Source organism: Nannizzia gypsea, genomic scaffold, assembly GCF_000150975.2.
Source record: "Nannizzia gypsea CBS 118893 supercont1.1 genomic scaffold, whole genome shotgun sequence".
NCBI classification, from domain to species: Eukaryota; Fungi; Ascomycota; class Eurotiomycetes; order Onygenales; family Arthrodermataceae; genus Nannizzia; species Nannizzia gypsea.
Genome location: NW_003345201.1, coordinates 1,610,215 through 1,636,995, shown reverse-complemented (window position 1 = coordinate 1,636,995; position 26,781 = coordinate 1,610,215). Strand labels below are relative to the sequence as shown.

The window sequence follows — 26,781 nt, the reverse complement described above, 5'->3', positions numbered from 1 at the left end:
CAGCGGCGTCCAGAGCAGGAACTGTTGGCGGCTGCTCTGGGGCGGAAGGCTGCTGGGGAGGCGCAGACAGCTGGGCAGCCGAGCCGGATGGCTGCAAGGCTTGGACAGCGGCCGCTTGCTGGAGTTGGTCTCCAGACGACTCGAGTTCTACCTCAGTCAGTCAATATGCCCTGAAGAATAAGAAGTTGAGAATACGTACCTGGGTGCGGCGGGACGATCCGCTCGGCGGGATGGTCCGCCAGCACGCGCAGAACGGCGAGCACCAGTCTCCTCTGGTCGCCATCGGCGATGTGGCTCGGTCGGTAGTGCCTGTAGTCGTCGAACAGACAGGCAGTACGGTTGGCTGCGCGCGGGGGCAGCGTCGGCCTGAGCGTCTTGTTCCAGCGGGACTCGAGGTCCTTGCAGCTGGCGGGCGGGAAGGCAGCGTCGAACTTGGCTTTGATGCCCTCCCAGCTCAGGTTTGTCCCCAGGCGCAGCGCCACGATGGCGACGTCCTCGTCCTCGGTCCACTTGCCGTGCATCTTGTCTTGTCGGCGCGTTTGCTGGTCTGCCGGAGTCTGCTCGGGATAGCTGGTCTCTACGGCGTTGGCGGCTGGCGGGATGCAGCGGGCGGTCGGTGCGATGGCGCGCGAGGAGCGGGAGGCGTCCGTTTGGTCGAAAAGGCAACGTCAAGGGCCTGGGCGGCTCGAGGAAGCAGTCGAGGTGTTTGGTGGTCTCAAGGCCTTGGAGAATGCGCTGGTCGATCAAAGGTAGCTTGCGTGTTGAACAAAAAGAGAGAAAGAAAAAAAGGACGAAGAAAGGGGGTCGAAGTCTCTTTATATAGACTTGCTGGCTTCAGTCCTGCTTCCGACGCCGCCGAGCTGCTCTCTGCACTCTGCAGCAGGCAGGGGCTCGGGCGGGTGAGGAAGGAAAGGAAGAAGAAGAGGAAGCGTCGACGAGAAGACGAGGCCATTTTATAGCCTGACGATGCGATAGGAAAAAGCAAGCAGGAAGAAGTGGAGAGTGAAGAGGACAAGGAGGTTCTTTGTTAGAGTCACAGCAGGACGAAGGACGGCAGGACAAGCAGTGAAGAGATAGTGAAGAGGACAGTGAAGGAAGATGACGACAGGGCGAGATAGATGGTGAGATAGAGACAGTAATAGTGAGATAGATGGTGATGGTGAGTGACTATGCTATACAAAGGTTTACAAAGGTCTTCACAGGTCTTCAAAGGTGAAGGTGACAAAGGCGACAAAGGCCAGTGACTACAAAGGTGACAAGTAAAGGTGACAAGTAATAGTTAATAGTAATAGATGGAATAAAGTAGTGACTATCTACGCCGCCGGTCAAGGGGGAAAGAAGACCGGTGAAAGGACATGGGGCCGCCGGAAGAAGACCCTACCTGGCTGCTGCCACCGCTGCTTCCACCACTAGTCGAGCTCTTTGCAGTCAGCCGGGACCAGACATCAACAATGCCTACGCGCTGGGCCGGCAGCATGCTGTACTGCAGGCTGTACAGGTTGCGGCGGTGGATGGGAGGCACGAACTGGCCGGTGGCAAGACACAGGATCACTCGCGGGGACATGTAGTGCTGTCGGATGCGCTGGCCGAGGCGGAAGTACTGGTCGAACATCTCGCGCAGAGACAGTGGAACAGACTGCAGGATGTTAGAGACAATACATAGACAAGAGATAGAGATAGACGTGCCTTGAGGTGGATGTAGGATGTCTCTGTGTACTCCAGTTTATCATTGGGCGGTGGTGGAAGAGCCGGTCGACGCAGCTCAAAGCGAGTTCCCCCTTTGTCCGTCAGTCAATAGCATATACAGCAATAAAGAAGAAGTAGAAAGAAGAAATACCAGGGAGTCGACGAGAGTCCTTGAGTCGCAGCATCAGCGCAAATAAAGGAAAGTGGTTGAGAAAGGCCAGACAAGTGTCCAGCCCGGCCTTGAGCGAGATGATCGCCATCCGCGCCGACGCAAACGTGATGTAGAAGACCAGCACCGTCGGCAGCAGGAAGAACAGCAGCGTAAACAGGATCGTCCCAAGCAGCAGCTGGTCCAGGTCGTAGTCGCACGAGTCGATGCGGTTGCGCAGGATGTTGCGCTTGCGGCCGCGGAAGAGGTGGAACAGCGAGATGATGATCGTCAGCTGCCAGTTGAAGATGCGCGCAGACGCAATGTAGAAGCTGTAGATGTGGATGGTGAAGATCGACAGCAGGTCAGAGAACATCGCGATGGACATGCTGGCGCCGGCGAAGCTGGCACACCCGATGATGTACACCACGTACGACAGGAACGGCCGCAGGCTTGCCAGTGCACCTATCCCATTACATTAGTACATATACATATACAAAAGTCATAGTAGTTATACGTACTGGCCCAGTGGGCGATGACCCAGAGGAAGAGGTCGCCCAGGAAGACGGCCAGCTCGTTGTTGAGCTTCAGCCCGGCCGGCCAGCCCATCAGCCACGATATCGTCTGCTGCAGCCCGTCCACCGTCCAGCCCGTCAGCACCGCATTGATCTCAGAGGCCACCGTATCCGCATTATCAACAATATACGAGCCCAGTGCAATGCCAATGATCACGTCGTTGGCCACCAGCCACAGGCTGTTGTAGAACCGAATGTAGTCCGGATGGCTGTTCGTCACGCTCTCCCAGTCGTCCTTGCGCTTGCACAGAGTCAGGTACTGGATCGGCCAGTAGCAGAACTGCTGCAGCCGGATATCAATCTGCTGCGCCGTGGCCGAGATGTCCTTCAGCGCAGCCGCGTCAGGGGCAGCGCGCCATTCGAGGATCCGCAGCACCACCTCAGCAACCACCCGGTGCCCGATCAGGATGGCGATAAACCCCTGCGTGATGATAGGGTATATCCACACCATCGCGACGTACGTGATGCCCCAGAGCACAACGCCCCAGGCGGTCGTGGCGGACTCGACCACCCGCTGGCTCACGCTCAGAGCCCGTTTGGGCCGTGTCCCGATCAGCCCGATGTTGCTCTGCAGCAGCCGGTCCATCTCGAACGAGCAGTTGATCTGGTTGATCAGCACCGCCAGCGCTTGCTCCTTGGACGACGGCACATGCTTCACCACCGTCACCAGCCGTCGTTTGGCTATCAGTCGCGATGTCTGAGCCCGCGCGTCCCTCTCGGCCACCTCGACCTCATCCAGCGTCGTCTCTCCACCGCCGCCGCCCTTGTCAAAGCTGGTGTGCTTGTCTCCCAGGGCCAGCGGGATGGGGCGTAGAGACATGTACTGCATCTTCGTGGGACGCGGGCGGTTGAACATGATCACCTGCAGCGGCAGCTTCACGTTCGGAGGACAGTATATCAGCGGCACCCCCGTAGACGGACTCGTCGTAGCATGTATATGCGACGTGGTAAACGCCGTAGGCACCTCTGCCGCGTTCGTAGAGCCCAGCACATGCATCACAGGCTTCCCACACAGTCCAAAGATGCGGGATATCGGATGCGGGCTGTTTCGATACAGTATCCCCGTCCTCAGCGCATTTTCCACATTGCGTGCCTATTCCAGCCATATCAGCACCACTCTTTCACACCCTCATTATGATCGTATGGTATATCCTACTTCAACATGCTCCAGCACTGAGACGACAAACAAGTCGAATTCAGAATTCCTCCACCCAACTATCACCCCCGGCGCATCGGACAACGCAACTTCATATGGCCAGAACACCCGTAGCAGGCCATCATTCATCACCATGCTGTCATGCTTCTCTCCCCCGTAGACTGCCTTAGAACGACCCGCGGCGCCTTAGCTGTTCGCGCGCAGATATCCCGTGGTGCACGGAGCGAGGGTGCTAACAATCATCCAACACATCAGCCATCCGGCGCATACCAAGTTACAAGCTTGAATATATAGGTATAATTACCACTTTCAGTTCCCTCGTCACGATATGGTTGAGCGGTACAAGTAGGGCAGCGAAGAATATCGAGAGAACCAGGAAGCCTCTGGCCGCGCGAGTCTGTCAACCATTTTATTATCAGCTACTATTCCATTATCCACTGCACACACTGGTTACAGCAGCAGAGAGTTATAGATAGCACTTACGACGACGCCGTGGTCCCAGGCGAAGATAGCGAGCTCGTACAGCCTGGTAACCAGGTCCCAGCGTGCGGTGATGTAGCCAGCGACGAAGATGCTGAACGCAAAGACGGAGAAGGGGTGCATGAATCAAGGCCTGCTAGGCGCCGCGCATGTCACTGGCAAGCTTTAATCTTCAATTGACAGATATACTGGTCGACAGTAAGTATATAAGTGTCGTTGAAGCCGTGGATTGCTCGCTGGTGTTACTTGTGCGGTAGCGAAAGACTTCCCCCTGCGGTTGATTTTTATCGATAATAAAAAGTCTGGATGCGCTTAGCGACCACACGTATCAACGAGGTACAGATAGACGGCGATGTACATTGATTACTTGCCACTACGGGTGACAGTTTGATCAAGTTGACCAGTTGGTAGACTGTATGTGTAGTTATATAACTAATTATCGCTGAACGCCGTCCATGCTAGTAGTTATTAAATAGTTATCTAGTTATCAAATCCATCTATAAAGCCTTGATATCCAAAAAGACCTTGTTGGCCTGTAGCTTCTCATCCGCCGCCACAAGCTCCCGTAGCCGCTGCTTCTTCTCTTCTACGCTCATCTTCTCGTTGCCTGGAGCCTCGACTTCGGCCTTCCACTTGACCAGCATCGCCTTCAGCAGCGCATTGCCCTCCGCGACCTCCTCGGCAGTGAACTTCTCCACCGCTGCCGCAGTCTTTTGCTTGCCATCTCCATTAGCTCCCGAAGAAGTAAAGTCCTCAAGCTCCTCTGCCTTCTGGCGAGCCATGTTGACGACCTTGTCTGGGAACCTGACCAGCTCAGCGACGTGGATGCCAAAGGACTGATCACAGACACCGGGTTCAACTCGGTATAACAGCGTGACTTCTTGCTTCTTCTTCTGCTGCTTTTCGTCTGTTGCTGGCCCGTCACCGATGAAGGCTACTACATGCAGATTGCTCACGGCCTTAGGGTACCGCTCCTCGAGCGCCGTAAGCTCATGGAAATGGGTAGCGAATAAGCTGAAGCATTTGATCTCAGTCACGATGTGCTCTGATATCGCCCATGCAAGTCCAAAGCCGTCATACGTGCTTGTTCCTCGACCCAGCTCGTCGATTATGATAAGAGACTCCGACGTTGCTGACTTCAGAATATTTGCGGTCTCAAGCATCTCCGCCATGAAAGTTGATACACCCTTTAACTGGGAATCACTGGCACCGACTCTGGCCAAGATGCTATCAAATATTGTAAGCTCTGCCTCTGAACAGGGAACAAAACACCCGGTCTGCGCCATGAGTGCTATAACCCCTATTTGTCTGATGTACGTAGACTTGCCGCCCATGTTGGGGCCGGTGATGATCAAAAAGGAGGATTCGTCCCTGATCAAAGAGACATCGTTGGTAATGAAGGTTATGTCGTCCTGCATTTCCATGCACGGGTGACGGGCTTCCTTGAGGATGGTGTTACCCGTTCCTCGAGGGTGAATCTTCGGTCTCACATATGCCGTTGGGGCGTGTGCGGATACATGGGCAAAGCTCACTATTACATCGAGGTGCGCTAGAATGCCAGCTAGCTGCTCGAGTAGGGGGCAGTAAGAGGCTGCAACATTGACAACCTCGCTGACAAGCCCCGTCTGCGTCCGGTTATAGTTCATTGAGAGCTGGTCGTGCTCTCGTCGTAGTGCCTGCATAGTTGAAGTTGTGAAATATACTCCATTCTTTTGCGTCGAGCACTCCTGGTACTCTCTCTTATTGCGAATGCAGCCGGCTTCCTATAGTATAATTAATTAGCATGCACGACACAAGATATCAAATAAGGTAGGATAACGATCTGCTCACATTTCGGGTCAACCTGAAGCACCAGCCGTGCACTCGGTGATTTTCAAGGAAGAGCTTCTTCTCCGTATCTTGGCCGAGATCACGACCAACTCTCCTATGCTCAGAGTCCATATCGTGCCTCAACTTGTCAAGCTTCTTCCGGATTATCCGCAAACTATCGTCAAATTCGGGTTTGATGATGAACTCGTGGTTGTCCAGAGCATCAAGATCCACTGTCGTCTCGACCATCTCAGTTAGCTTCCCTAAATCTTGTGAGAGCTTCCGTAGCTTGGTAGTATATTCTGCATCCAGTGGCGTTTGATACTGCTCGTCCATCACTCCTTCAAACGAATTTATAAAGCCAGGGATACGTATGACCACTTGATAGATACGAACAACATCTTCTAGATTGGCTTTTCCTCGCTGGAACCGTTTAGCCAGCCTGTATAGATCCGGTATGGATCGAAGGTGGTCCTCTTGCATGGTCTGTCTCAGTTCCGTGTCTGTGACAAATGCCTCGACTAGCTGTTGCCGTTTCTCAATATCCTTATGGTTCATCAGTGGTTGTTTCAGCCATTGAGCCAGCAAGCGGCCTCCAACGGGTGTCTTGCAGTGATTAAGCAGCCCATAAAGACTCATGTTTTTCATACCATCCCGGGGTCCAGGCATTAGATTCAACGCCCGGAGAGCAGATGCATCAAGTTTCATGTACTGTGCCAGGTCATGCTTATAGAGCTGGTATTGACCAAAGTTGGACGGGTCGGACATTGCGTTAAGGTAGCTAATCAAAGCTGAAGCAGAACCCATAGCCAATTTGAGTTCTGTTTGCGGTAGCATGGCAGGTCCAGTCTCGTCCTTCAACAACCTTGATAGGTCCTGCTCAATATCCTTGGTGCCAAAGGCACTGACCGGCCGTTCTGTAATAGCCACGCCGCAGCTGTCAGCAATCTGCCTCAGCTTTGCTAGTTCAACATCCTTCTTCTGTCCTTCCGTGGTTATCAAACACTCTTTTACTCCCAGTTGGATAAGGAGAGACTCAAAATTGGAATAGAGGTCGTTATCAACGAACTCGCTGACTCCTAGTTCGCGCACACTTGCATCTGCAAAGCATACGCCAACATGTCTCATCTCCTTGGCCTTAGTAGCAGCTTTCACAGCGAGGATAATAGGTGCGGTATCCATTGCATTCCCTCCGGAAGCTCCTCCTAGTTCCTCCTCTACATCTTGTAGATTTCCCGGGCTGGCCTGCTTTGCCAGCTTCCAGCCTCTGCCTGAAGCACCGCCTTGTGACGCCCATATCTGCACTCGCTTATTTAGACGGAAAAGGGCTTCTCGTAAAAAGGATCGAAATACGGTGACCGACAATGTCACTGAGGCCAGGCCGCTGTCACTTCGCCCCAGGGTCCGTATAACAGATGTAGTTTTGTAGACTGTGCGAGCAATATACTCTGCATCTGCACCGTGGGCAGTATACCAGTCGCCACGGTCAAACACTCGCACTGTTGACTCGTCTTCGGAGTCTAATGAGCGGAAGAATTTAATAAACCCGACCTCATCGTCGACCTGGATGTAGATGTCGTTAGCCCTCAATCGCTCTATAGATCTCACGCAGCAAACCCACCTTCAGCTCAGGACGAGACGCCATAATACAATTGATGCGATCTTTCCAACAAACAGATTCAAGTATCGAAAAACAGAACTACCTCGCTCCTCTCAGTCTATAAACTGTTCGTCTACTTCGTCGATTTTCTCTTCAACGCGATTCGACTTTAATCGAATTTAGTGTCACGTGAACACGCGTTTACGCGCCTTTTTCATGACGTAAAAAAGCTGATTTTGATATCGAAAAGAGGAAGACCACGACGACGATGAGGATGAAGAAGATGAAGAAGAGAAAATGAAGGTAGAAGAGGATATAAGAATAGGATTCTACAACGCCTGCTATGAACCAGACTAACCTCCAAGATACCCATAGCTATAACATATACCATACAATGAGGAACTACAGCTGCAGCTGTCACTTCCCCTTCTTACCAGCGCCTCCTTTGGTTGCCTTGCTAGCGACCTTCGATTTAGGGGCAACTTTACTCGTCGCCTGCGTCTTCAGCTTTGGACCTGATTTCTTAGTCTCTACTTTGGTTGCTTTGGCTGCCTTCGTTACCTTCGTTACTTTCGCGGCTTTTGTCTCAGCAGGGGCTTTGCTGGGAGCTTTGCCCTTTGCCCTGGCCCTTGAGGCTTGCTTTGGCCGGGTGCTGGTTTCAGCTTGCTCAGCCTCCTCGGGAATGACAGCCGGTATCTCTACTTGGACCTGCTCCTTAATTTCGGGTTGCTGCTCTGCAGAAGGTGTAGCCACTGTCTTTCTTGCTGCAGGCCCTCGAGTTGCAGCACGTCTTGGCGGCGCAGTGCTCTCCCGTATCTTCTCTCTGCCTGCGATAGCAGCTTGCCTCCTAGTCCGTCGAGGTGGCTCTTCGACAACCACTTCAGACTCAGCCTCGACTAGAAGCTGCCCGGATTCATCCTCAGGATCCAAACCCCTAGCTTCATTACGTGTTGACGGCCCAGCTTCGCTCTCGGGCGCGTCTTCAATTGATGGAAGAGGGAACTGTCTTAGATCAATTTCCTCTGGCGGACTCTCCTCCTTTATGACTGGCGTATTCTTGTCAAAAATAAGATTAACTCGCCTGCCAGGCCTGGTCAGCTGTGGACAGGTTGGTAGAACACTGGCCAATGTCCGACCAAAGCTGCCCAGCTGTGCAATATTCGGTGCACTCCAAGTCCTGATCCGCCGAGTAGGATGTCTGGGTATCGGGAAATGCAGCATCAAGCGGTTTCGGCCCATACGGCCGAACTCCCTCTTCAACTTTTTGATGAGCCTCTTTTCATAGAATCCGCTGTACGGTATGTGTGGAGGGTTCTCCCGAATTTCGCCTGGTGAGGGTGTGAAGTGTGATGATTTATATGGAGGTGGACGCTCTTTTGTCCTCTCTCCATATCGTTCATATACAGTCCTATGGCTCTGATCGCTTGAAATGACAACTTGTTCAGCTAACCGAATGGATGGTTAGTGCTTACTGTCTAAAAACTCCTTCAAGGAATGAATTCACTGCGCTCACCGGATTCAGGCCCAGCATTGCTTTGCCTCGAAGGATCAGCTGGATCAGCGATATTATTCTCTTCAACAGCCCTATCCTTGCCCTTGTCTACTTTAGCAGTCTCACCCGCGCCAACAGTGGACTCCCCCGAGCTGTCTTCTACCTGAGGTCTTTTCTTTGTTGTTCTCACCTGAGGGAGCTCATCAGCATCACTTGATGTTCCTGTAACCGAAGTAACCGTTTCAGCTACCCCATCCCCTGCTCTCCTCTTTCCCCCAGGGGCGAGGGTGCTGCCTGCAGCATGGTCATGGCCCTGGTCTGTCTCTCTCTGTGGTTGTCTAAGTGGCGTATACCGAGCCACGACGCCAGCCCCTGGGCCAACATATACCCCTGCTCTTCCATCCCTCTGTATCCGCTCATACAGCCCAGGATTATGTATCGGTGGACCAACCCAATGTTCAGTCCTTTCGCCGTGCAGCTCCAGATGTACTCTCTGATCTATCGTTCCTGGCCCCGAGCTCGATCTGGGCACAGACCCAGTGCTCGCGTCAGCGTCATCGTTTCGCTTCTGTCGCTTATCCCTGTGTCGGTCTGAGCCATTGTCATCCTCGTGTCCATCTTTCCCTCCTTCGATTGGCGATTCTTCTCGCACGATCTGGGATGTTCCCCCTGCCCTCCTCGTTGGGGTATGATGCTCTCCCCTGCCACCTCCTGGTGTTCCCGAGACGGCCCGTTGACCCCCTGAACCCATATCTCTTAGTATCCCGTGGGTTACTTTCGGCTTCTGTGGGGGCGTTGAACTTCGTCGTCTTGACTATTATGGGTGGCAATCTATGCGCAGCCCTTCCACAGGCTGGTGGTGGATCAGGGAATTATCTCAGTAATAGCGAGTGCTTCTTTTAGTTAAAAGTATGAGAAAGGTAAGGAGATATAGAATGATGGACTAAATCTATATAATAACATTAAAGGGACAAGGATATGGGCATTGATATAGAATACAAAGCATTTTATGAGATAATCAATATTCAATGACAGCAGTTGCTTTGTACAATGATATGGTTGTGAATGAACTAGTTTATTGTCTTCGGCACCCCCTATACAACGAATATGTTGGCCTACCAATCCGCTATATAAAAGGTCATATGTACATACATTTCCGAAAGACAACCAACTCGCTCATTCACGCATTATTTATTATTAGATGGCCAGCGTCAAATCAAAATATCAAGACCACGAGCTACGTACATGAAATCAAGTACAATAAAAAAGTCCATCACTTTTGATTATAACAAAAAGCATAGGCGTCTGGTTCTTGCAACAATGGGTATCATAGTAGCTATGCATGTATCTAATGCATTGGTGAAGCTTTCATTCAATCCCGATGTTCAAAGGGAATGAAGGAAACAAGGGGGTCCTGTCAACAGAGTGAATGACCAGCCAAATTGACGGGAAGAAAGGCCATGGGCAAGGGATGACCAAGTACCGAGAGTGATGGAGTATTAATTTGTGGTAAGGCAAGTAAACGAGTAACAGTGTGCCATGAATGCAGAAGAGCAGACAGACCAAAGCCCCCTTTTTCCAATATTAGTAAAACAAAACAAGAAGCGAAGAAAGGAGAGAAAGCAAATACAAGAGGGAAGAAAAAAGGGGAGCAAAGAAAGAATGGAAGTAGAAGCATCAAAGGTGATAAAAGAGAGTCGTTAATTCGTTTCAATTCATTGCAGCATCCTTCAACCATCTCGTCATTCCTCATCCCTTATTCTTCCCTCTTCAAGATGACTTTTTTTTGTTGCAAACTCGATATTCAAGCGTTCGAACAGGCATTAAGGCGTAGCAAAAGGAAGAGAAGGAGCGAGGAACCGAAGAGCAGAACTGAACAGGAGAAAGCAGCCTAAGTAAATAATTCATACCACGCCATATCACACCATAAGAATAACCCATAAGAATAACCCGTAGCATAAAAATAAGCAGATAGCCGAGTGATGTTTTGGATAAGCAACCCTGGCATGGAAAAGCCGGAAGGGAGTATAAAGCAGTGAAACGGAAGTAGTTTTTTTTCTGACAAGTGGACAAAGAGATGGATAGACAAAATGCCACCACCAAACGAAAATGGACCGTAAATGGTGCATTGTCAGGAGACGAAAAAAAAACACCATAACACAAACTAGGGGGAAAAGGTACATAATAAAGCAAAGAGAGGAGGAAAACAGCGTTGAAAGACAAAATTTAGTGGCCGTCTTATGTATGGGTATGAATGTATGGATGAATATATGTAAAGCAAGGGACAGTAAGGAAATGGTAGTAGAAGGAGAAGGAAGAAAGAAAAATAAGGAGTATAAGGAAAGTGACCCAAATGTTCCTATCATCATGATCATCCGGGGAGTACTGCGTAATGGAAAGGCCGTTATCCATGAGCCGTATCGTTAGAGTTAAATTTCGTCTTCTTATTTTCACTTGTAGCAACCGCGACCAAGGCTTCGAGACGATCTAGTCCTTTGTTGCCGCTGCTCCCAGACGTACGTTGCTGTTGTGGCTGCTGCTCGACTGCATTCATCTCGTACTGCACTGGCTGATGCTGCGTGAGAGGCATTTCGGTAGGAACACTTGGTCCCGGTCCTTCGTCTTCTTCCATTTCATCTTCGTCTTCCCTCAGAGGACCAGTGCCAGCTCCTGTAGATGGTCGAGAACCAATACTCTGCAATTCACCCAGTGTTGTTTGACTCCAGCTTGCTGCGTCCTTAGCGCTACCGCCGGAGCTGCCATTGCCGTGGAGGTCTAGTCTAGTCAGAGTGCGCTGTAACGTGGTATCTAGAGACAGCTGGCCGCGCCGATGCTCTGCACCAGAGAATGGCGGAGCGGGCCGGGGGCCAGCATTGAAAGTTGGTGCGTATGGCGCGCTGCTCATCAGGTGTGACGGCGGGGGTGGCGGCTGCGAGTATGGCTGATGTTGGTAGCGGTGGCGGTCAAGGCTCATTGGGCTGGCCTCTCGTTCTCGGTCACGTTCCCGGCGTGGTGGAACATGGTCAAAGGATTCGATACCTGGCAGACGAGTTGTAGTTGGCTGTGAAGGCGAAGACAGTGGAGGTACATTAACATTTCCGCTGGGACCTGAGCCTGGTGCTTCAGCAGATTGCTGGTACCAGAGGCCGCTGGTAGCTGGCGGAGGGCGTGCAAAGCCAGTGTATGAAGAGGGATGCCATGTCCTTCGTCGGGGATCGGCTTCAAACCCCGAGTCTATGGAGCTAGTTGGTGTTACAGATGCATATTGCGCTGGGTCTGTTGGCGTGGGAGCCATTACGGGAGGCGGCGCCGGTGCTATTGACGGACCGGGGTATGGCGGATGCGTCATGCGAGTATACGGGGACTGCTGATTCGGGTAGTTTGGATGCGACGACGAGTCAAATGGCCTCGTACCTGTTGGTACTGACAAACGGCGACCAAAGTTGCGGTCCGGCCAGTGTGAGGAACCGTAAGCAGAGTTTGGTGAAGCATAGTAAGGGCTTGACTGGTCGTATGTAGCTGATGACGGCGTGAAGGTGGGACCAGGGGGGACAGCGGACTGATTTGGAGGAGTTTTGGGCGGCTCAGCCCTTGTCTCTAATGAGAGAGAATGCCTGCTGCGGGTATGGTGGTGGTGTTCGGCGCCAGAGCCGGCCATCATCAACGGTGGTGGCCGTCGTCGTAGCTCCTGATGCGATGGGGTATAGCTAGACATGTTCGAGGATATGCTTGAGGTGGATAGGTTGCGGCTGTGGCTGTGTGAATGGCTGCCGGCGGTCCCCGCGCGGGATCTCCCGGTACCACGTACACGATCGGTACGTACCTGGCGCTGGAATCGGGTTCCACTGGCCGCAAGGGAGTCGCATGGGATGTTCTCGTTGACATGGACGGTCTGAGCATGCTGGCGGAGGTTGTCGAGGCGGGAGAACCGGCGAGAGCAGTGGCACTGGAATGGTCGTTCTCCAGTATGTTTTCTGGTCTTATATTAGCATTTTTATATTATCTTATTAAGGGGTAGGAGAGTACGTGTGTTACCTGATATGCCTGGCTAGGTGCTCACTTCTGGTAAAGTTGAGATTGCAAGGCGGAAATTCGGTACAGTAGAATCGCTGGCCCTTTTTCTTCTTTGATGGCGGCCCGCCAGCAGCGTTGGCTGTTGCTGTTACGGCCGCTACTGCCGCAGCAGTTACTGCGTTTGCTACCGCTGTGATTGAATTTGTTGCTGCGGCCCCTGATGTACCTGCAGGGCTTGTTCCTGAAGGTCCGGCATCTTCGGTGCCGCCCATTTCGATCTCGTTATCGGTCTGATAATGGTCTCCGTCTGACTCTGGGTGCTGCATCTCGTCAAAGGCGGATGAATGAGTAGAAGAGCCTTCGCGACTGACGACGGAGGTGCGATTAGAAGCTAAGGCGGCGGTGGCCTGGGTATTTGTATGTGGCGATACGGATGATGAATGTGAGTGTGCGTAGTGTACTGCTGATTGCTGTTGTTGCTGTTGTCGATGACGCTGTTGTTCAGTAACGGTTACATCGTTCGTTCCATGGTTCGAGCTGAGTTCAGTATGAGAGGTGATGCCGTTTTGTCCCCCGAGAGGCTGCCCGTTCGGCTGTCCGTTGATAGCAGATACGGACGCAGCTGTTCCGGGCGGCAGCTCTTTCCGCTGCTGTTGCTGTTGTTGCTGCTGCTGCTCGGGTACGGTCATTCTGTTGTTTTTGTTGTTGACGGCGAGGAAAGAGGGCATCGTCGACACCAGGTACCCTGCTCGCCGCTCCTGGTGATGTATTTCCAGCCTTCGCACTTGATTTCCCGTTCGTCTTCCCCTTGTTTCACTTTCTCCTGCTGGCGACCTGCGACCGAAAAAGCCTCCCCGGCGGAGAAAATAACGATAAGGAGACGAAGAGAAAAAAGAGGTAAGAGGAAGGAAGGAGGAGAGAAGGTAAAAAAAAGAAGTGAAGTCGATATCCAAGGCCGGAGCTGGAGAGGAAGACCTGACGGGGGGTCTAGCGTGTCATCTATGCATATATATTATATGCCCCCAGTCGCACTTCTCCCTCCTTGGTCTTTCGCTGTCAGTCTCGTCTTTCGTCTCTTGTTACCTCGACGACGGCCTTGCAAAAAACTACCACCGACGGCGGCGGCAAGTGGGTCGTTCTAGGAGAAGTAAATATGGATCAACGCAGAAATGACCGAAACATTCGAAGTGTTGGCGGGAGGTACGGAGTAGGACTTTGTGTGTGTTTATATGTTGGCGGTTGGTTAGAGGTAGAGGTAGAGGAGCAGTGGATAGAGGGTAGAGGTAAAGGCCCAGAATAAAAGAGGCACAAGGGCACAGATGGGATGGGAGTCCTTCGAGGTCCCCGGGGGTTTGACGGGCGTAGGCTGTAGGGAATAGAAAGAGAGGAGAGATGACGTTTAGGCGAATTTGTTTGGACACAGTGGCAAGGGGTGACGGAAGAAGGCGATGTTTGGACGATTTGATGCGTTTAGTTGCCTCGCTTTCTCATCCGAGTTGCTGCCAACGGATGTTTATGATGGAGAACAATGGAGTCGTTTGTTGATGTGGGTTGAAAATGGCCAAGGGGAGGTCGTTCAGGTACCGAGCCAGGACGAACACCCCTGTGACACCGCAGGCGCGGGAGAAGAAGACGAGGAAGACGATATCCTCGCAGCAGGAGATCGAGGTCAGTCGAGATCGAGCCGAAGCAGATGCAAGCAAGGTGCCTATGCTCCTAGATATTTGATTCTGGATAGATCAGTCGGCAGTAACCGTAGTACCGAGGAGGTACCCTTTTGGCAGCCAAGTGTATCAAAAGGTCCGTAAGTCCGTAGCGTGTGGAAGTGGTGGTTTAAAGTCCGGAGAGGGAGAGGGAGAGGGAAAATAGGAACGAGAGTAAAGAGAAGAAGACGAAGGAGAAGAAGAGGAGGAAGAAGAAAGGAAGAGAGATAAAGTCGAAGGAAGTCGGCGAGAGATGAGGCTAAAGAAGCGAAGAGAAGGCTACGTCAGAGCCAGCAAGAAGGATGCAAGTCATGGGCGGCCCATGGAGACTTCGACATCATGGATGGCATGCCATGGCATCTCTCGGAGAGGGGGGCACGAAAGAGTGGACAAGAGGTCGACGGGGAGACAGCCAGCCAGGCAAGCCGCAGGCGTGAGCAGGCAAGGTACCGGTACATCGTCAGCGAGTGACCAGCTCACAGGGGGGTGTCCCTTTAACTAGGCCTTAACTAGCATAACTAGCAGTGCACTAGCCCCTTTAACTAGCCTCTTAACTCGTTAGCCAGCCCTTAGCTAAGGCCGACCCTGGTCCTTAACTGAACGCCTTTAACTGGAGCTTTCCGCGCCCTTGAGCAAGACGAAAGACGAGAGGCCGGGCTGGACGCTAAGGGTGGACGGGGCGTCGAGGTACATGGACTTGTTTCTCTGTCGTGCCTTGCCTTAGCCTTGTCCAGGTACAGGTACCTTGCATATCATGTCTCTCTCTTTCGCCCTCTGCTCGCTTGCCCTCCACTTCGTTTCGCTATACAGAGCAGTTATCCGGCCGTGTGTCTTAACCCTTCATCTTCTCGTCGACTCCCATCGTCCACCACCCTGATTTCCTCTCTTTTCTCCCCCATCCAGGAACCAAAGCTGCTCGCCCTGGCCCTGACGGGGACCTGGCCTGTTCCTCTCGCTCTGTCTCCTCCAAACGTCGCACAAAGCATGTGAAGAGGCGAAGGACTTCCAGCCAGATGCTGGCTTTTGCGTTGCCTTTCTGCTTGCTTTGCTTTGACCCTGGATACGACAAGCACAGTCAGCGAAGTCTGTCTGTCCTGGATACATCTTCTTTTTCCGCTTTTTTGCTTTTGCCTTTGCCTTTTTGCTTCTTTCTCTCTGGTCGGGCATGGTCGATCGACCGATCCAGGCACCTGTTCCCCGCCACTCCTTCAGGCTCAAGTAGTTATAAAGTCATAGCCGGAGAGTTGTGTCGCGGGAGAGCAGTACTTCGCGTACTGGTACTTGGATTTCGACCCCCGTGCTGCAACAAAGAAGAGAACCGACCTCCTAAAGCAGTCAGCGGAGAATTAACTAGTTAGCCGTAGCAGATGGGGGAGGTGAGGAAAGTCTGATGGCTATAAGAGCTGGGCTGGTACCTGCATCTAAGTCTCACCATCCCGTCCAGTCCGGTTCTATAGCGTAGCATGGGGGACTGAGAAACAGGGCGCAGGGAGAAGAGGTCGCCTCTCTAGATGTTACTCTGGTACCTCGCTTTGCTGGTTAGGCAGCCTTCGGCCTTGGTTCGGCGAGTGGTTGATGTTGATGGTGTTGGTGGTGCTGTCGGTGTCTGCTACACTGTCTGCTCCTGTCTGTACAACGCGGCATAGAGAATACGAAGAGAAAGGAGAAGAGATGGAAGAAGAGATGTCATATTCACGGCCCGGCCAGGGTGGGCCAGGCTCCTGGCGCTGTAGGCCAGCGTGGTGGGCGTTGTTGTATGTAGATGGTCGATGGTTGTTGATGTTTAGTGGAGGTTTGGTAGATATGACACGGCTTGCATACGGGAACACATACAGCACATACAGCATACATGCATAACGCTACTAGTTGGTGAGATAAGGAAGAGAGATCATGCAAGAGAATATGATAGAACGAACGCCTACATAGGATGCAAGTAAAAGGTCAAGAAACGAAAAAAATGATATATACCAACTACTCTTCCGACTCCTATCGGTTGCCCAGCACTGCCCCGACCATCACCGCTGCCTCCCTCTCCCAGTTGCCCACCACCAGCCCTCCACCATCTGCTTCCTGCTCTCTGTCTCGGCCCCTGCTGGAGGCGTCGGCACTGCTCCCACGTAACACACACTGCCGGATCTCATCTCGCAGCCTCTCCCGATTCCCTCTCAGGGCCCGGGCGGCCGCCCCGCCACGGTTTAGCAGCTCCCCTACCCGCGGGGATAGGGCGGATGCCAGGCAGCGCCAGAAGTAGCTTGGCAGGGACGATGTGTCCAGGTACTGCAGTAGTGGGTACAGTAAGTTGTTCTTGACGTTCTTCTCTTTCTTCTCAGAAGTAGAAGTGGGCAAGGTGGACGACGACGAAGATAGATCGTTGGCGGCGTGGTTGTAGAAGGGGTGCGCAGGCTGTCTGGCACCCTGAAGTATCCTCTCTAGCACTACCACCGTCTGGCAGCGGTTGGAGACCTCGAGCAGTGCTCGCTCCAGAGACGGGAGCTGGGAGAGTCCTCGAAGAAGGGCCTGCAGGGAGGCCGTCAGGGACGCGTGTATGAACGACTTTAACGTCACGAGGAGCAGTTCTGGTTGGAAATTAGCCGTGGATATAGTTTGAGTAGTAGTAGGGGAGAGCAGGTAGAGGGCAGTCATGGCTGATATCAGTCGTGCTCGGCTCTCTTCCTGCTGTGCATATGTAGAGCCAGTGCCGCCAGCGCCGGGCCGCAAAACCGCCCCTTGCTCGTCTATGGGTAGCGAGAACCGACTGACGATCTGCTGCGCGCGTGCCTTGACACTGTTCTCTGCTGGATTCACCAGCTCAGCTTTCAACGTTCTCACCACCTTCACCCGCTCCAGCCCAACACCGTACCCCTCGCCTTCCCCGTCATCGTCACCGTTGCCATTGTCTGCAAACATCCGTCTAAGCATCAATAGTGTCTGAGACGCCCTTACCAGCGCCCGGTGGTCCTCTCGCTCCCGCCCACTGATCTCCACCAGCTGACCCTCCAGCTGCCTGCCCAGCATCAGACATCTCGACACGGCCCGGGCCAACTTCACAGTCGCCCAGGACCGCTCCGCTGCTCCGCGCACTTCCTCGGCTCCTTCCCAGCGACGCACCACATCTTTCTCAAGACGCTGGTACCCTTCAGTCAGCGCTAAAACCTGCGCCTCTAGTGCGAGAAGTACACGCTGGCCCGAGGCAGTAGTGTCTGTCGTATACCGCAGCAGTGGCAGAGCAGACTTGGTCGTGAGTGTGTGGACGTGGCTGTCAACTTCCTGGATGTCAAACAGCACACGAGAGAGCGGCGTAGAGAGGTCCAGCGGAGTATCAGACGGGTTGTTGGTGGTTGCCACCAGCGTCTGGGCAAACGAGGTCGGTGAGAATGAAGGGTCCAGGAAGGTCTCGTAGTCGATGTACGACGGAGACGAGGTCATAGTGTGTAAGGATATGTAGGCTCTCGTAGGTTCTCTGCTACTACTAGATCGTTAGAAATGGCATGCACAAGAGCTGTTCTTCACAGGCGGGCCCGGGGGGTGGTGGGTGTTGCTGTATACTTGCAGTTGTAGTTACCTCAAAGATATGGGCTCTCCTCTATGACGCCAATGGTCACGTTAGCAGCAAAACAAAGCCAAAGAGGCAGAGCCAGGCCAGCATCAGCATTCTCCGATCAAGATGGACTACTCCGTCTCGCCTGGCCACTGTCTCTCCGTGTCCAGGCTGGATGTTGTGACTTGTTAAGGCGACGTCGAGGTCGTTGAAGCCGCCGAAGTTCGACTTTGTGGCCGCGTGAGCGTCACATGACGTCTTTCTAGCTCGAGCCATGCGGGACGAAGTTGAAGATGGAGACGAGCAGCAGTAGATGAAGACGATGAAGACGAAGAAGAAGAAGAATAAGACGGCGATGGGGCGACGGCGGCATGAAGGAGAGATATGATGAAGGTCTACACGGCGATATTTTCACAAGCATTGGGCTTTGTTTCTTGACGGCCCAACCAAGCCGGTCTCAACGCGATGGCTCTTCAGGCCGTTTCAGGTACGAACAACGCACCGCCGACGTCCGTGAAGACGAGACCCTGCTTGAGCTCTACTACATCTGCAAGATAGACGGAGCCAAGGCGTTGGAAGTGGCTGATATAGCGTCCTAAGTGGTGGGATTGCCAGGATTTTGTCTTTGATATGATGGAAGCACTCGAGGGAAAGGTCGACATGGACGACGGATACAAGGAGCGTCTCGAGAAGCTGCGGTCGAAGCAGGATGGGCTTGTCTAGAGCGTTTGAAAGAGCTCGACTGAGGATTGGACGGGTATTGGATGCGATATCTGTTCATACAATTCATGAAGAAGTATTAAAGGAGAATGTAAGGAGAGGAAAGGGAGAAAAGCCTCCGAGAGAAAAGGAAAGAAAGGAAAGGAAAAAAGATATAAGGAATGTCCAACACCATGTAGTCTTCCAAACTCCCGCCCGAGAAGGAAAGATAAAAGGGGTATATGCTATACAACTATAACCAAAGCCATGAACCTGTACCCAACTTGTATATTACCCCCTTTATGCAGTAGATTCAACTTCCTTGCTAGGAACCTCAATGTAATCTCCGCCGCCATCACGGTCTCGACCTCTGCCTCTTCCTCTCGAGATATTCTCAAGGTCGATACCGCTCTCGATGTCAGCGTCTGTGGCCGGGTTCTGTTGCTGTTGCCTAGTACCGGTAGTCGTAGCATGGCCTCCAAAGGCAATAGGCCGCAACTCCCTCCACTGACACGCCCAGATGCCCAAGAAGGTCATAAGCGTAGCACTAGCAGTCTGTAGCCCCCACCAGAGCATATTCGTAGGGACGGAATGTGTATAAAAGGATGTGATTGTAAGATGAATGAAATGAAGCGTAAAGGCGAAGTCGGGTATCAGTTTTGATCGGGAAACAAATAGGAGGAGAAATATAGCCCTGTAAACAGTCGAACAATTAGCTCATGCCATACCTCGCTTGTACGTGTGTTTATAACATACCCAAGAGAGCTGTTCAACATCCAGACGAACCCAAGGGTCCATCCGACAGTTGTATCTCCCCGAACAGTCCGCCAGCTCAGTATAAGGTCAGGAGAAAACGCAGTGCCAGCCACCAGGGCGGTAAAAAGAATCAGAATCGTAGCGCAGACATAGTAAGCTAGCTGTATCGCAAGGATCTTGCGTATGATCTTCGACGGAGGGAGGTCTGCCAGAGCACCAGCCCTTGGAAGTCGACGGCGCCGCATGTATCGTATAAAACTCGAACAACGCTCAGGTATTAAGGTATATTGTTGGAAGGCTGCATCTCCCAGCCTAGCCTAGCAGATGTATCAACGGGTTCACTTCGTCCTCTCGCGACGACGGTGTATCAGGGAAGATCCCAAGTCGGCTTCATCAGGTTGTTTCTTCTTCCTCTGGACGAAACGGCCAAAGGAGAGTCACGTGAAAATTTACTTAAGGCCCGTTATCAAGCTTTGCCTTGCTTGAGCTTACTAGTTTTCACGGCGAGAGATGGAGAAGTAGGTCACTATCTCGTTCCAACGGTCTTTTATACTGCTTTTCTGGACACCTGCCTTGCCGTGATACGTCTAACAATGGGCTGGTTCTCGTCGTCTACCGAGTCTGCGCCCAAGAAGGCCCCTGACGGCGGCTCAATCGCTCCTGACCGAACCTCCCGTCAACAATGCTGGATAGGAAGAGACAAGTTCTTCGCCTGCCTGGATGCAAATAATATCATAGATGCTATCAAAGAAGATGGCGCCGCCCGATCAAAGTGCTCGAAAGAAATACAGGAGTTTGAAAGCGCATGCTCGGCTACTTGGGTATGTCTTTGAGCGTCAAACAGCGGAATTGTTTGAGTTTACTAACTGGCTGCTTTCAGGTCAAATACTTCAAGGAGAAACGAGTAATGGAACATAGAAGAGACCAGACTATCCAGAGGATAAAACAAGAAGACATTGAGAGTGCCGCGGCGCAGAAAGCCGCCAAATAAACCTACATACATCGCATAAGAGACTGTGGTTATTTGTCAAATTGGACATTGCGGGTTGGGTTTGGAATTGTGATGGAGTTTGTCCTGGATGATACCAGCTGGTGATATCCGCCCTGGCCACGAGAAACTTGGGTTGTTGTGTGCTGGACTTCCCGATATATGAGTTATCACGGCCCCAGGCACCAAACACACCCGCATGGCGGACAAAACAACGTTGCAAAAGAAAGACATCGGAGACGACTGTAAGATATATGTAATATTAGCTTGAACATCTCGAGAGCAAGGAATGAACGAATTAGAGCATATTATTGATGGGAATGTAGTACAAATAGAATAAACAGCGTGTATATATCAACCCAAACTCAACCCATTCTCCACCCATCATTACCTTACGCTAGAAATGCAAAAAAGAGAAGAGTCTGAACTCGTTAAGTAAAATCAAAACCAGATGTCGCTCATGTGTCGTGAAAATATATGCCCGGATGAAAGGGATCAAAAGTTAATTTTGGGACAGGGAGTGGGAATTAAGATGCATTATTGTTTCCATTTCATTAGCTGCTCCATGATGTGTTGTACTTGCATGTTGGCTTGTGGCTGGGGGGGCTGGCCGTTCTGTCCTGGATCAAGGCCTTTTGGTAGAAGGGAAGCTAGGTTTATGTTGGAATGTGAGATTGTATTAGGATGAGGCGCAAACTGGTTGCCTTGAGATGTTGTAGTGGGAATAGATGGTGGGTTAGCGTTACCCGGACGCGTCAAGTTACCCAAGAGTGCTGCAAGATTCGTTGGATTTAACGGTGGCGCGGTGGTAGGTACTGGTTGGGGGTGAAACTGGCGGGCTTGCTGCTGTTGCTGCTGCTGTGCTTGCTGGACTTGCAACTGTTGCTGCTGGTTCAGGGAATTAAGTAGCGTATGGAGCGTGGAACTGTCAAGGTTTGATAGCAGGCTGGCAATCGCAGCTTGTTCCGATTGAGCTGGTACCGGCTGCTGTATAGGTTGAGAAGGCAAGGCTACAGGTAGTAGCTGCGGCTGTAGTTGTATCGGATTTGGTTTCTGGGAATTACGTGCATGCACAACGACTTCGGCTGCGAGGCTGAGATCAAGCTCAGAATATTCTACAATATTGTGATTAGTGACCATGGGTAACATTGAACAGGGGCACAAGGCATCATGTGTAACTCACCGTTGAACCGTACGTTGCCCATCCCACCGGATCGATCGAATATCTGCAACGGGATCTTCCCTGAGTATTGATTTGCTCTAGAGATGCGGACAATGGCAAGGACACCTTCCATTACCTGCCGCCGAACAACAGCAGACAATCGAATGCGAGGGCTTAGAATCAAAACGTCGCATCTAAGGCCACGATCCCGAAAAGCATTCTCAACTCGGTACACAAAATCACTGGTCGGCTGTTAGCAAGTGGGCAAGTAAAGACAGGAGTAAAGGGGGTAAACCAACTTGTCTGCATTTTCCAGGACAATAACCTGGACTTCAGGAACGTTACGTGGATCCCTTCTTGGGATTGGCAGGTCAGATTCACTGTCATACCCTTTGTCTCTTGGGCTGGGGCTACGGTAGCGTGTATTTCGAGGTCGAGGTGATCGTGACCTCGATCGCCGCCTCTCTCGACGATCGTATCTGTCAAAGCTGCGTTCTCGGGAGTGATACGAGTCTCGACGGGGTCCCCTCGGTGAAGGGGATCGTGAGCTTCTATCACGATACCGGTGGGAGTCCTTTTCCCTGAAATCACTGATTGCTAGTCTACCTGGGCCCCTCTCATAGCGATCGGCGGCTGCACGACCAGCTCGGGGTGGTGGTTCTCTATTTCTTTCATATTCTGGTGACCTTGATCTTCTCTGGGTACGTCCACTGCTTTCTGTTGGGCCAGAGTTTCGAGCACCACGCTGAGGCTTGGATATTTCTAGGTCTAACCAAATGTTAGGAATAGGAGTAAACAACGAATGTGAAATCGACTTACGGATCTTTCGGCCTCTGATAGTAGAACCCTGCTGAGCCTGTAGTGCTTTGCGGCACGAGTCAGGTTCAAGAAACTGAATGAAGCCGTATGCTTGCTTGATTGATATCTGAGCTAGTTTTCCATGCATATGAAATATATGGAAGAGATCCCGTTTGGTCACTCGTTCAGTCGGCAGATTGCCTATACTTGTTAGTACTAAATATCTTTGTAACGGGTACACTTGTACTTACCAATAAACAGACGGGAACCGGCGGGAAACCTATCCCAATGCGCCTCGGTGACATATATGCGTTCATCTCGGAGAAAATCGTCATACTTTTTCTGAATCTCAGGCCCCCAGGGGGTATCATCTTGCTGGTCACCCTTTGTAGACTCTTTATTATCATCATAGCTATCACGTTTCCGTGAGGTAGCGGATACTTTCCTGGCATGGGACTTTGTCGGTGCTTGCTTAGGACTGGGAAGGGATGTAGATAGGCCGGCCGATGCATCCATGGCAGCCGAATGCCCACTCTGAGGCAGAATATTACTTTTATCACTTTGAAAGGTTTCTTTAGATGGGGAGGCATCAGGGCCTTTGTCTGGATGACTTGGTTGGATGGGCTCACTTTCATGGGCAGCAGCAAGTGAGTGAAGAGGATGCGTAGATGGATAAGATATGGGCATGTTGGGAATGGCAATGCCGCCGAGGGTATGAGCTGTCTGGTTGATGGGCACTGTAGCATGAGCTGCAGACGTAGACATAGTAGCAGCTGCGGCAGTAGTAGTGGCAGCGGTAGTGATACATGATGTAGACGAAGGTACAGTGCTACCAAGCATGCTATGATAGGCAGCAGCTGTGCCGAAAAGACAAGACTGAGAGATATCTGAGTTCATATCACCTGAATTCTCAGCCGAAGCCAAGGGGTAGCCAGTAGCAGCTCCAGAGTGCATCGGTGGCGGCTGCTGCTGGTGCTGGTAAGTATACGAAGCAGCAACCGGAGCGGCTGGATATAGACGAGCTAGATGGGCTGTTATGTTATTATTCTCTACCGTCTCCGCGATATGGGTAAGGGCAGCGGTATCAGGGTGGGTTTGAGGGTGCTGCCGGTCTGGCTCTTGGATGACATTGGGATCAGGCACTGGAGATGAAAGTGAATGTGTCAAAACCTCGTCTTGAGTAGAAGAAGCGAGTATCATTTCATTTCCTGACGGCATGCCCTCTGTATTTGCATTAGATTCAGGGAGACTACCTGTGATTCCGGCAACGCCACCAGCGGCACTCGCGTTCATCTGCTGCAGCCCGCTCTGCAGCAGCGAGTACGTATGGTCCACCACCTGGTCGCCCACCGCCGGCCGCTGTAGGCCCTGCTCAACAAGCACCGGGTTCAACGTGTGTTCCTTGACCTCCGGGACAGTCTCGAGGGCGGAGGTGTCATGGTAGGAGGCGTCCATCTGGTTCTGCAGGAGGGGTATATTCGACGGCTCCGCGATATGCAGTGGCCGCGGGCTCTCAGGCGTGAGCGTCTTGCCCCGGAAGTGCAGCGCCTCTTCGGGCGGATCTGAGGCCATCTGAAGCAGCAGGATCTCCTCTCATCTACTGTCTTCCTCTTCCTCGTCCCAACTTCGCCTCTGCTTCGCCCGCTTCGAGTGTTTCGTGTGTGTGCGTGGGTGTTGTGACCACCGTTTAAGAGTGAGGAAAGCCGCTCGAACGCCACCTATAAACCATCGAGGACGTACGTCTGGACAAGAGGATCGGATAGAGCCTCGAGCACGAAGCCTCGGATAGGCATGGCTGAGGTGCGAGTTCTGTTCGCGTGTGTGTGGAAGAGTGTCCGAGGGCGAGCAGGAGGGAAAAAAGCCGATGTTTCTCTTCCCCTGCGCGCTTCCTCGAGCTTCTTCCTTGCCGACGACCAATGAAGATTCTTCGAGAACGACGGGAAGCTTTGAGAGCTCGACCAGCTGGTTACTAAGCACGGCCTAGAGTTGCTGGAGCAGATAGACGGAGGCGACGCCGACGGCGAGGTTGAAGCTGCGGACGCTTGATGAAGATGTGGAAGACGGCGTGGAGAGCTCGACGGGCGGTTGTAGCGAGCCTGCGGAAGGCTCACACGGCCAGCGACGACGAGCTCAAGGCCGCGAGGACATGGCTTGCGCGGTTTACGGCAGAGACGATTCCCAGGAGCATCTGCGCAGCCTCCTTCAGCCGGTCCAGCGGTCCTGGAGGCCAGAATGTGAACAAGTTAGGTCTCCCGCTTGTGGCCAGCAGCTATTAGAACACGCAGATGCTAACCAGCGAGAGTAGAGTTAACTCGAAAGCGACGATAAAAGTGCCGATGAGCTCCTTGTTGCCTCTGGTGCCGAAGATACTGCATTCATCCATTCGGTCGTCTCGATACTACGCAGCCAACTCGCAGGCGTTGGTCATACAGGCGGACGATAGCCGGAAGCAGTCGCAGAATCTCAATGCCTGCTTCGATAAGCTGACCAACATGATAGCAGCGGCCGGAAGAGATGCTGTGCCCGGGGAGACCTCGCCTGAGCAGAAACAAAAGGTCGAGAAGCTGTATGTTGATAACAGAGAAGAAGATTAAGGAGGTATTAGAATACTACGGCTAACAGCTACGACAGGCAGAAGGCTGCGAATGAAGCGAGGATACGGATGAAAAAGGTACACAGCAACAAGAAGAGCAGCAGAAAAGGAAGATCAGACGAGTGAACGGCATTGCAAAATGGTATCTTTATTGTTTGAACTGGTGGTGTTGGTGGCCGCTCTGCTATGACGATGATATCCCGCAACGCTCCATCTGCCGACTTGCGCTCTTCAACGTCACCTGTATCACCTTCTGCAGCGCCGGGTCGAGGTCTTCGGTCTCAAGCAGACGCTGAAGCCAGGCGGTAACCTGCGGTGCCAGCTGGGCCAGGACCGGACTGTCATCGCTCATATACTTCTTCAACCGGCTAAGAGAATTTGAGAATGCCCGTGGGAACTCGGGGGAAGACGGACTTATGCCTGCTACGGGGTACTTGATATGGCACTCCTGAGCTTTGGCGTTAGCCGGATGGGCTGTTATGAGCGAGTCAACGACATGACCGAGCACTCGCCGCAGACAGGTACACTCTTCGAACTCAAGCAACATGTTGTAAAAGTTGTACGCAAGCTCGACATCGTTGTCAAACTGGTTCATGGCCGCATCAAACACGGCAATAGGGATAGCCCCTGACAGCGCTGGAGTGGCATTGAGGGTCTCTAGTGACGCCTGGTTCGGCTCGTCGCCTTCGAGTGTAGGGTTGATATCCTCCCCTGTCAAACGAGGCAGCATCATCATATCTGCACCCTCATCATTATTTTGTTCATCAATAACAGGTCTCTCCTCTACCTTCCCCAGCCCTAGTATCCGCTGCCGTGCACCTATCTTCGCTATGTAGATCATCTCCAGCTTCGCATACTGGAGCCATAGTTGGCGAGAAGATTGACAGAACCGTAGCCCCCTTTGCATATACCCCCTTGCCTGTAGCATATCCCCATGGTCCTGCAGGGAGTGTTGGGCAGCGTAGATCCATAGATCCACCTCCCGCGGGTGCAGCCGTAGCGCATTTGTGAATATCTGGGCTAGCTTTTTGTATGCCTTTTGCTTGCGGGCGTACTCGATGTATTGCTGCCATAGGCTCACGTCACCGTGGAACTTCCTCGTCGCCCTATCGAGGATAAAGAAGACTCGTCGCTGTCCAGTATGTGTCGGCGCCTTGATACCCAGTCGCTTGATTCTCTTCTTGCGCAGCGCATCGAGGTTCATCTCGTACTCTGCATAGCGGGCGTAGTCTGCCGGAGACGGACCGCGGGCGTTTATCCTGTGCTCAAAGTCGGATCTCTTCTTCGTTATAGAACTTATTTCCTCCTGTCTCTTCGTTAGTAGTAGTCCTTCCTACAACATCTGCTTCGTGTAATCCACCTACCTCAGTGAATATCTTCTTCTGCTTGAACTCGCGGAGCTCAGGGACAATCTGCTCCAGGTAGAAGCGAGCCTTGTCACTCGTAGCCATCTCGACAGAAGACTCAATGCCCTCTAGATATTCCCTATCTCTCTCTTCCGAGTCTTTTTTCCCTTCCACCTATCTTATTTTCTTTTGATATCTTTTTTTTATCTTTCCAATTATCTTTTTCTTGCGGATCAAA

General features: G+C 52.1%; 12 protein-coding genes across 12 annotated transcripts; 3 read left to right on the top strand and 9 right to left on the bottom strand.

The window, feature by feature from the left end:
• Window positions 1-22: 22 nt before the first annotated feature.
• MGYG_00606 (hypothetical protein) lies at window positions 23-521 on the bottom strand (the record flags this gene model as incomplete). The annotated part of the gene is made up of 2 exons (XM_003176469.1): window positions 23-147; window positions 200-521. Coding segments are annotated over 2 exons (447 nt in total), but the record flags the coding sequence as incomplete, so codon positions are not given.
• Window positions 522-1,196: 675 nt separating this feature from the next.
• On the bottom strand, window positions 1,197-3,700 carry MGYG_00605 (hypothetical protein; the record flags this gene model as incomplete). The annotated part of the gene is made up of 5 exons (XM_003176468.1): window positions 1,197-1,244; window positions 1,382-1,636; window positions 1,806-2,299; window positions 2,356-3,502; window positions 3,566-3,700. The coding sequence occupies 5 exons, from the start codon at window positions 3,698-3,700 to the stop codon at window positions 1,197-1,199; spliced, it is 2,079 nt and encodes a 692-aa protein (XP_003176516.1).
• An 842-nt stretch (window positions 3,701-4,542) lies between these two features.
• Window positions 4,543-7,499, bottom strand: MGYG_00604 (DNA mismatch repair protein msh-2; the record flags this gene model as incomplete). The annotated part of the gene is made up of 3 exons (XM_003176467.1): window positions 4,543-5,808; window positions 5,876-7,417; window positions 7,476-7,499. The coding sequence occupies 3 exons, from the start codon at window positions 7,497-7,499 to the stop codon at window positions 4,543-4,545; spliced, it is 2,832 nt and encodes a 943-aa protein (XP_003176515.1).
• Window positions 7,500-7,871: 372 nt separating this feature from the next.
• MGYG_00603 (hypothetical protein) lies at window positions 7,872-9,697 on the bottom strand (the record flags this gene model as incomplete). Its single annotated transcript, XM_003176466.1, has 2 exons — window positions 7,872-8,899; window positions 8,968-9,697. The coding sequence occupies 2 exons, from the start codon at window positions 9,695-9,697 to the stop codon at window positions 7,872-7,874; spliced, it is 1,758 nt and encodes a 585-aa protein (XP_003176514.1).
• A 1,653-nt stretch (window positions 9,698-11,350) lies between these two features.
• Window positions 11,351-13,688, bottom strand: MGYG_00602 (hypothetical protein; the record flags this gene model as incomplete). The annotated part of the gene is made up of 2 exons (XM_003176465.1): window positions 11,351-12,920; window positions 12,982-13,688. The coding sequence occupies 2 exons, from the start codon at window positions 13,686-13,688 to the stop codon at window positions 11,351-11,353; spliced, it is 2,277 nt and encodes a 758-aa protein (XP_003176513.1).
• Window positions 13,689-14,408: 720 nt separating this feature from the next.
• Window positions 14,409-15,653, top strand: MGYG_00601 (hypothetical protein; the record flags this gene model as incomplete). Its single annotated transcript, XM_003176464.1, has 4 exons — window positions 14,409-14,764; window positions 14,844-15,109; window positions 15,280-15,350; window positions 15,474-15,653. The coding sequence occupies 4 exons, from the start codon at window positions 14,409-14,411 to the stop codon at window positions 15,651-15,653; spliced, it is 873 nt and encodes a 290-aa protein (XP_003176512.1).
• A 996-nt stretch (window positions 15,654-16,649) lies between these two features.
• MGYG_00600 (golgi transport complex component Cog5) lies at window positions 16,650-18,089 on the bottom strand (the record flags this gene model as incomplete). Its single annotated transcript, XM_003176463.1, has 1 exon — window positions 16,650-18,089. One exon carries the CDS (start codon window positions 18,087-18,089, stop codon window positions 16,650-16,652), a length of 1,440 nt encoding a protein of 479 aa, XP_003176511.1.
• A 1,111-nt stretch (window positions 18,090-19,200) lies between these two features.
• On the bottom strand, window positions 19,201-19,901 carry MGYG_00599 (integral membrane protein; the record flags this gene model as incomplete). The annotated part of the gene is made up of 2 exons (XM_003176462.1): window positions 19,201-19,594; window positions 19,657-19,901. The coding sequence occupies 2 exons, from the start codon at window positions 19,899-19,901 to the stop codon at window positions 19,201-19,203; spliced, it is 639 nt and encodes a 212-aa protein (XP_003176510.1).
• Window positions 19,902-20,249: 348 nt separating this feature from the next.
• Window positions 20,250-20,647, top strand: MGYG_00598 (hypothetical protein; the record flags this gene model as incomplete). The annotated part of the gene is made up of 2 exons (XM_003176461.1): window positions 20,250-20,477; window positions 20,537-20,647. 2 exons carry the CDS (start codon window positions 20,250-20,252, stop codon window positions 20,645-20,647), a joined length of 339 nt encoding a protein of 112 aa, XP_003176509.1.
• Window positions 20,648-21,181: 534 nt separating this feature from the next.
• Window positions 21,182-24,176, bottom strand: MGYG_00597 (hypothetical protein; the record flags this gene model as incomplete). The annotated part of the gene is made up of 5 exons (XM_003176460.1): window positions 21,182-21,759; window positions 21,828-22,048; window positions 22,106-22,574; window positions 22,626-22,805; window positions 22,856-24,176. 5 exons carry the CDS (start codon window positions 24,174-24,176, stop codon window positions 21,182-21,184), a joined length of 2,769 nt encoding a protein of 922 aa, XP_003176508.1.
• A 479-nt stretch (window positions 24,177-24,655) lies between these two features.
• MGYG_00596 (peptidyl-tRNA hydrolase domain-containing protein) lies at window positions 24,656-25,323 on the top strand (the record flags this gene model as incomplete). Its single annotated transcript, XM_003176459.1, has 3 exons — window positions 24,656-24,846; window positions 24,910-25,170; window positions 25,236-25,323. The coding sequence occupies 3 exons, from the start codon at window positions 24,656-24,658 to the stop codon at window positions 25,321-25,323; spliced, it is 540 nt and encodes a 179-aa protein (XP_003176507.1).
• A 58-nt stretch (window positions 25,324-25,381) lies between these two features.
• MGYG_00595 (U3 small nucleolar RNA-associated protein 6) lies at window positions 25,382-26,648 on the bottom strand (the record flags this gene model as incomplete). The annotated part of the gene is made up of 2 exons (XM_003176458.1): window positions 25,382-26,503; window positions 26,562-26,648. 2 exons carry the CDS (start codon window positions 26,646-26,648, stop codon window positions 25,382-25,384), a joined length of 1,209 nt encoding a protein of 402 aa, XP_003176506.1.
• Between the last annotated feature and the right edge of the window lie 133 nt (window positions 26,649-26,781).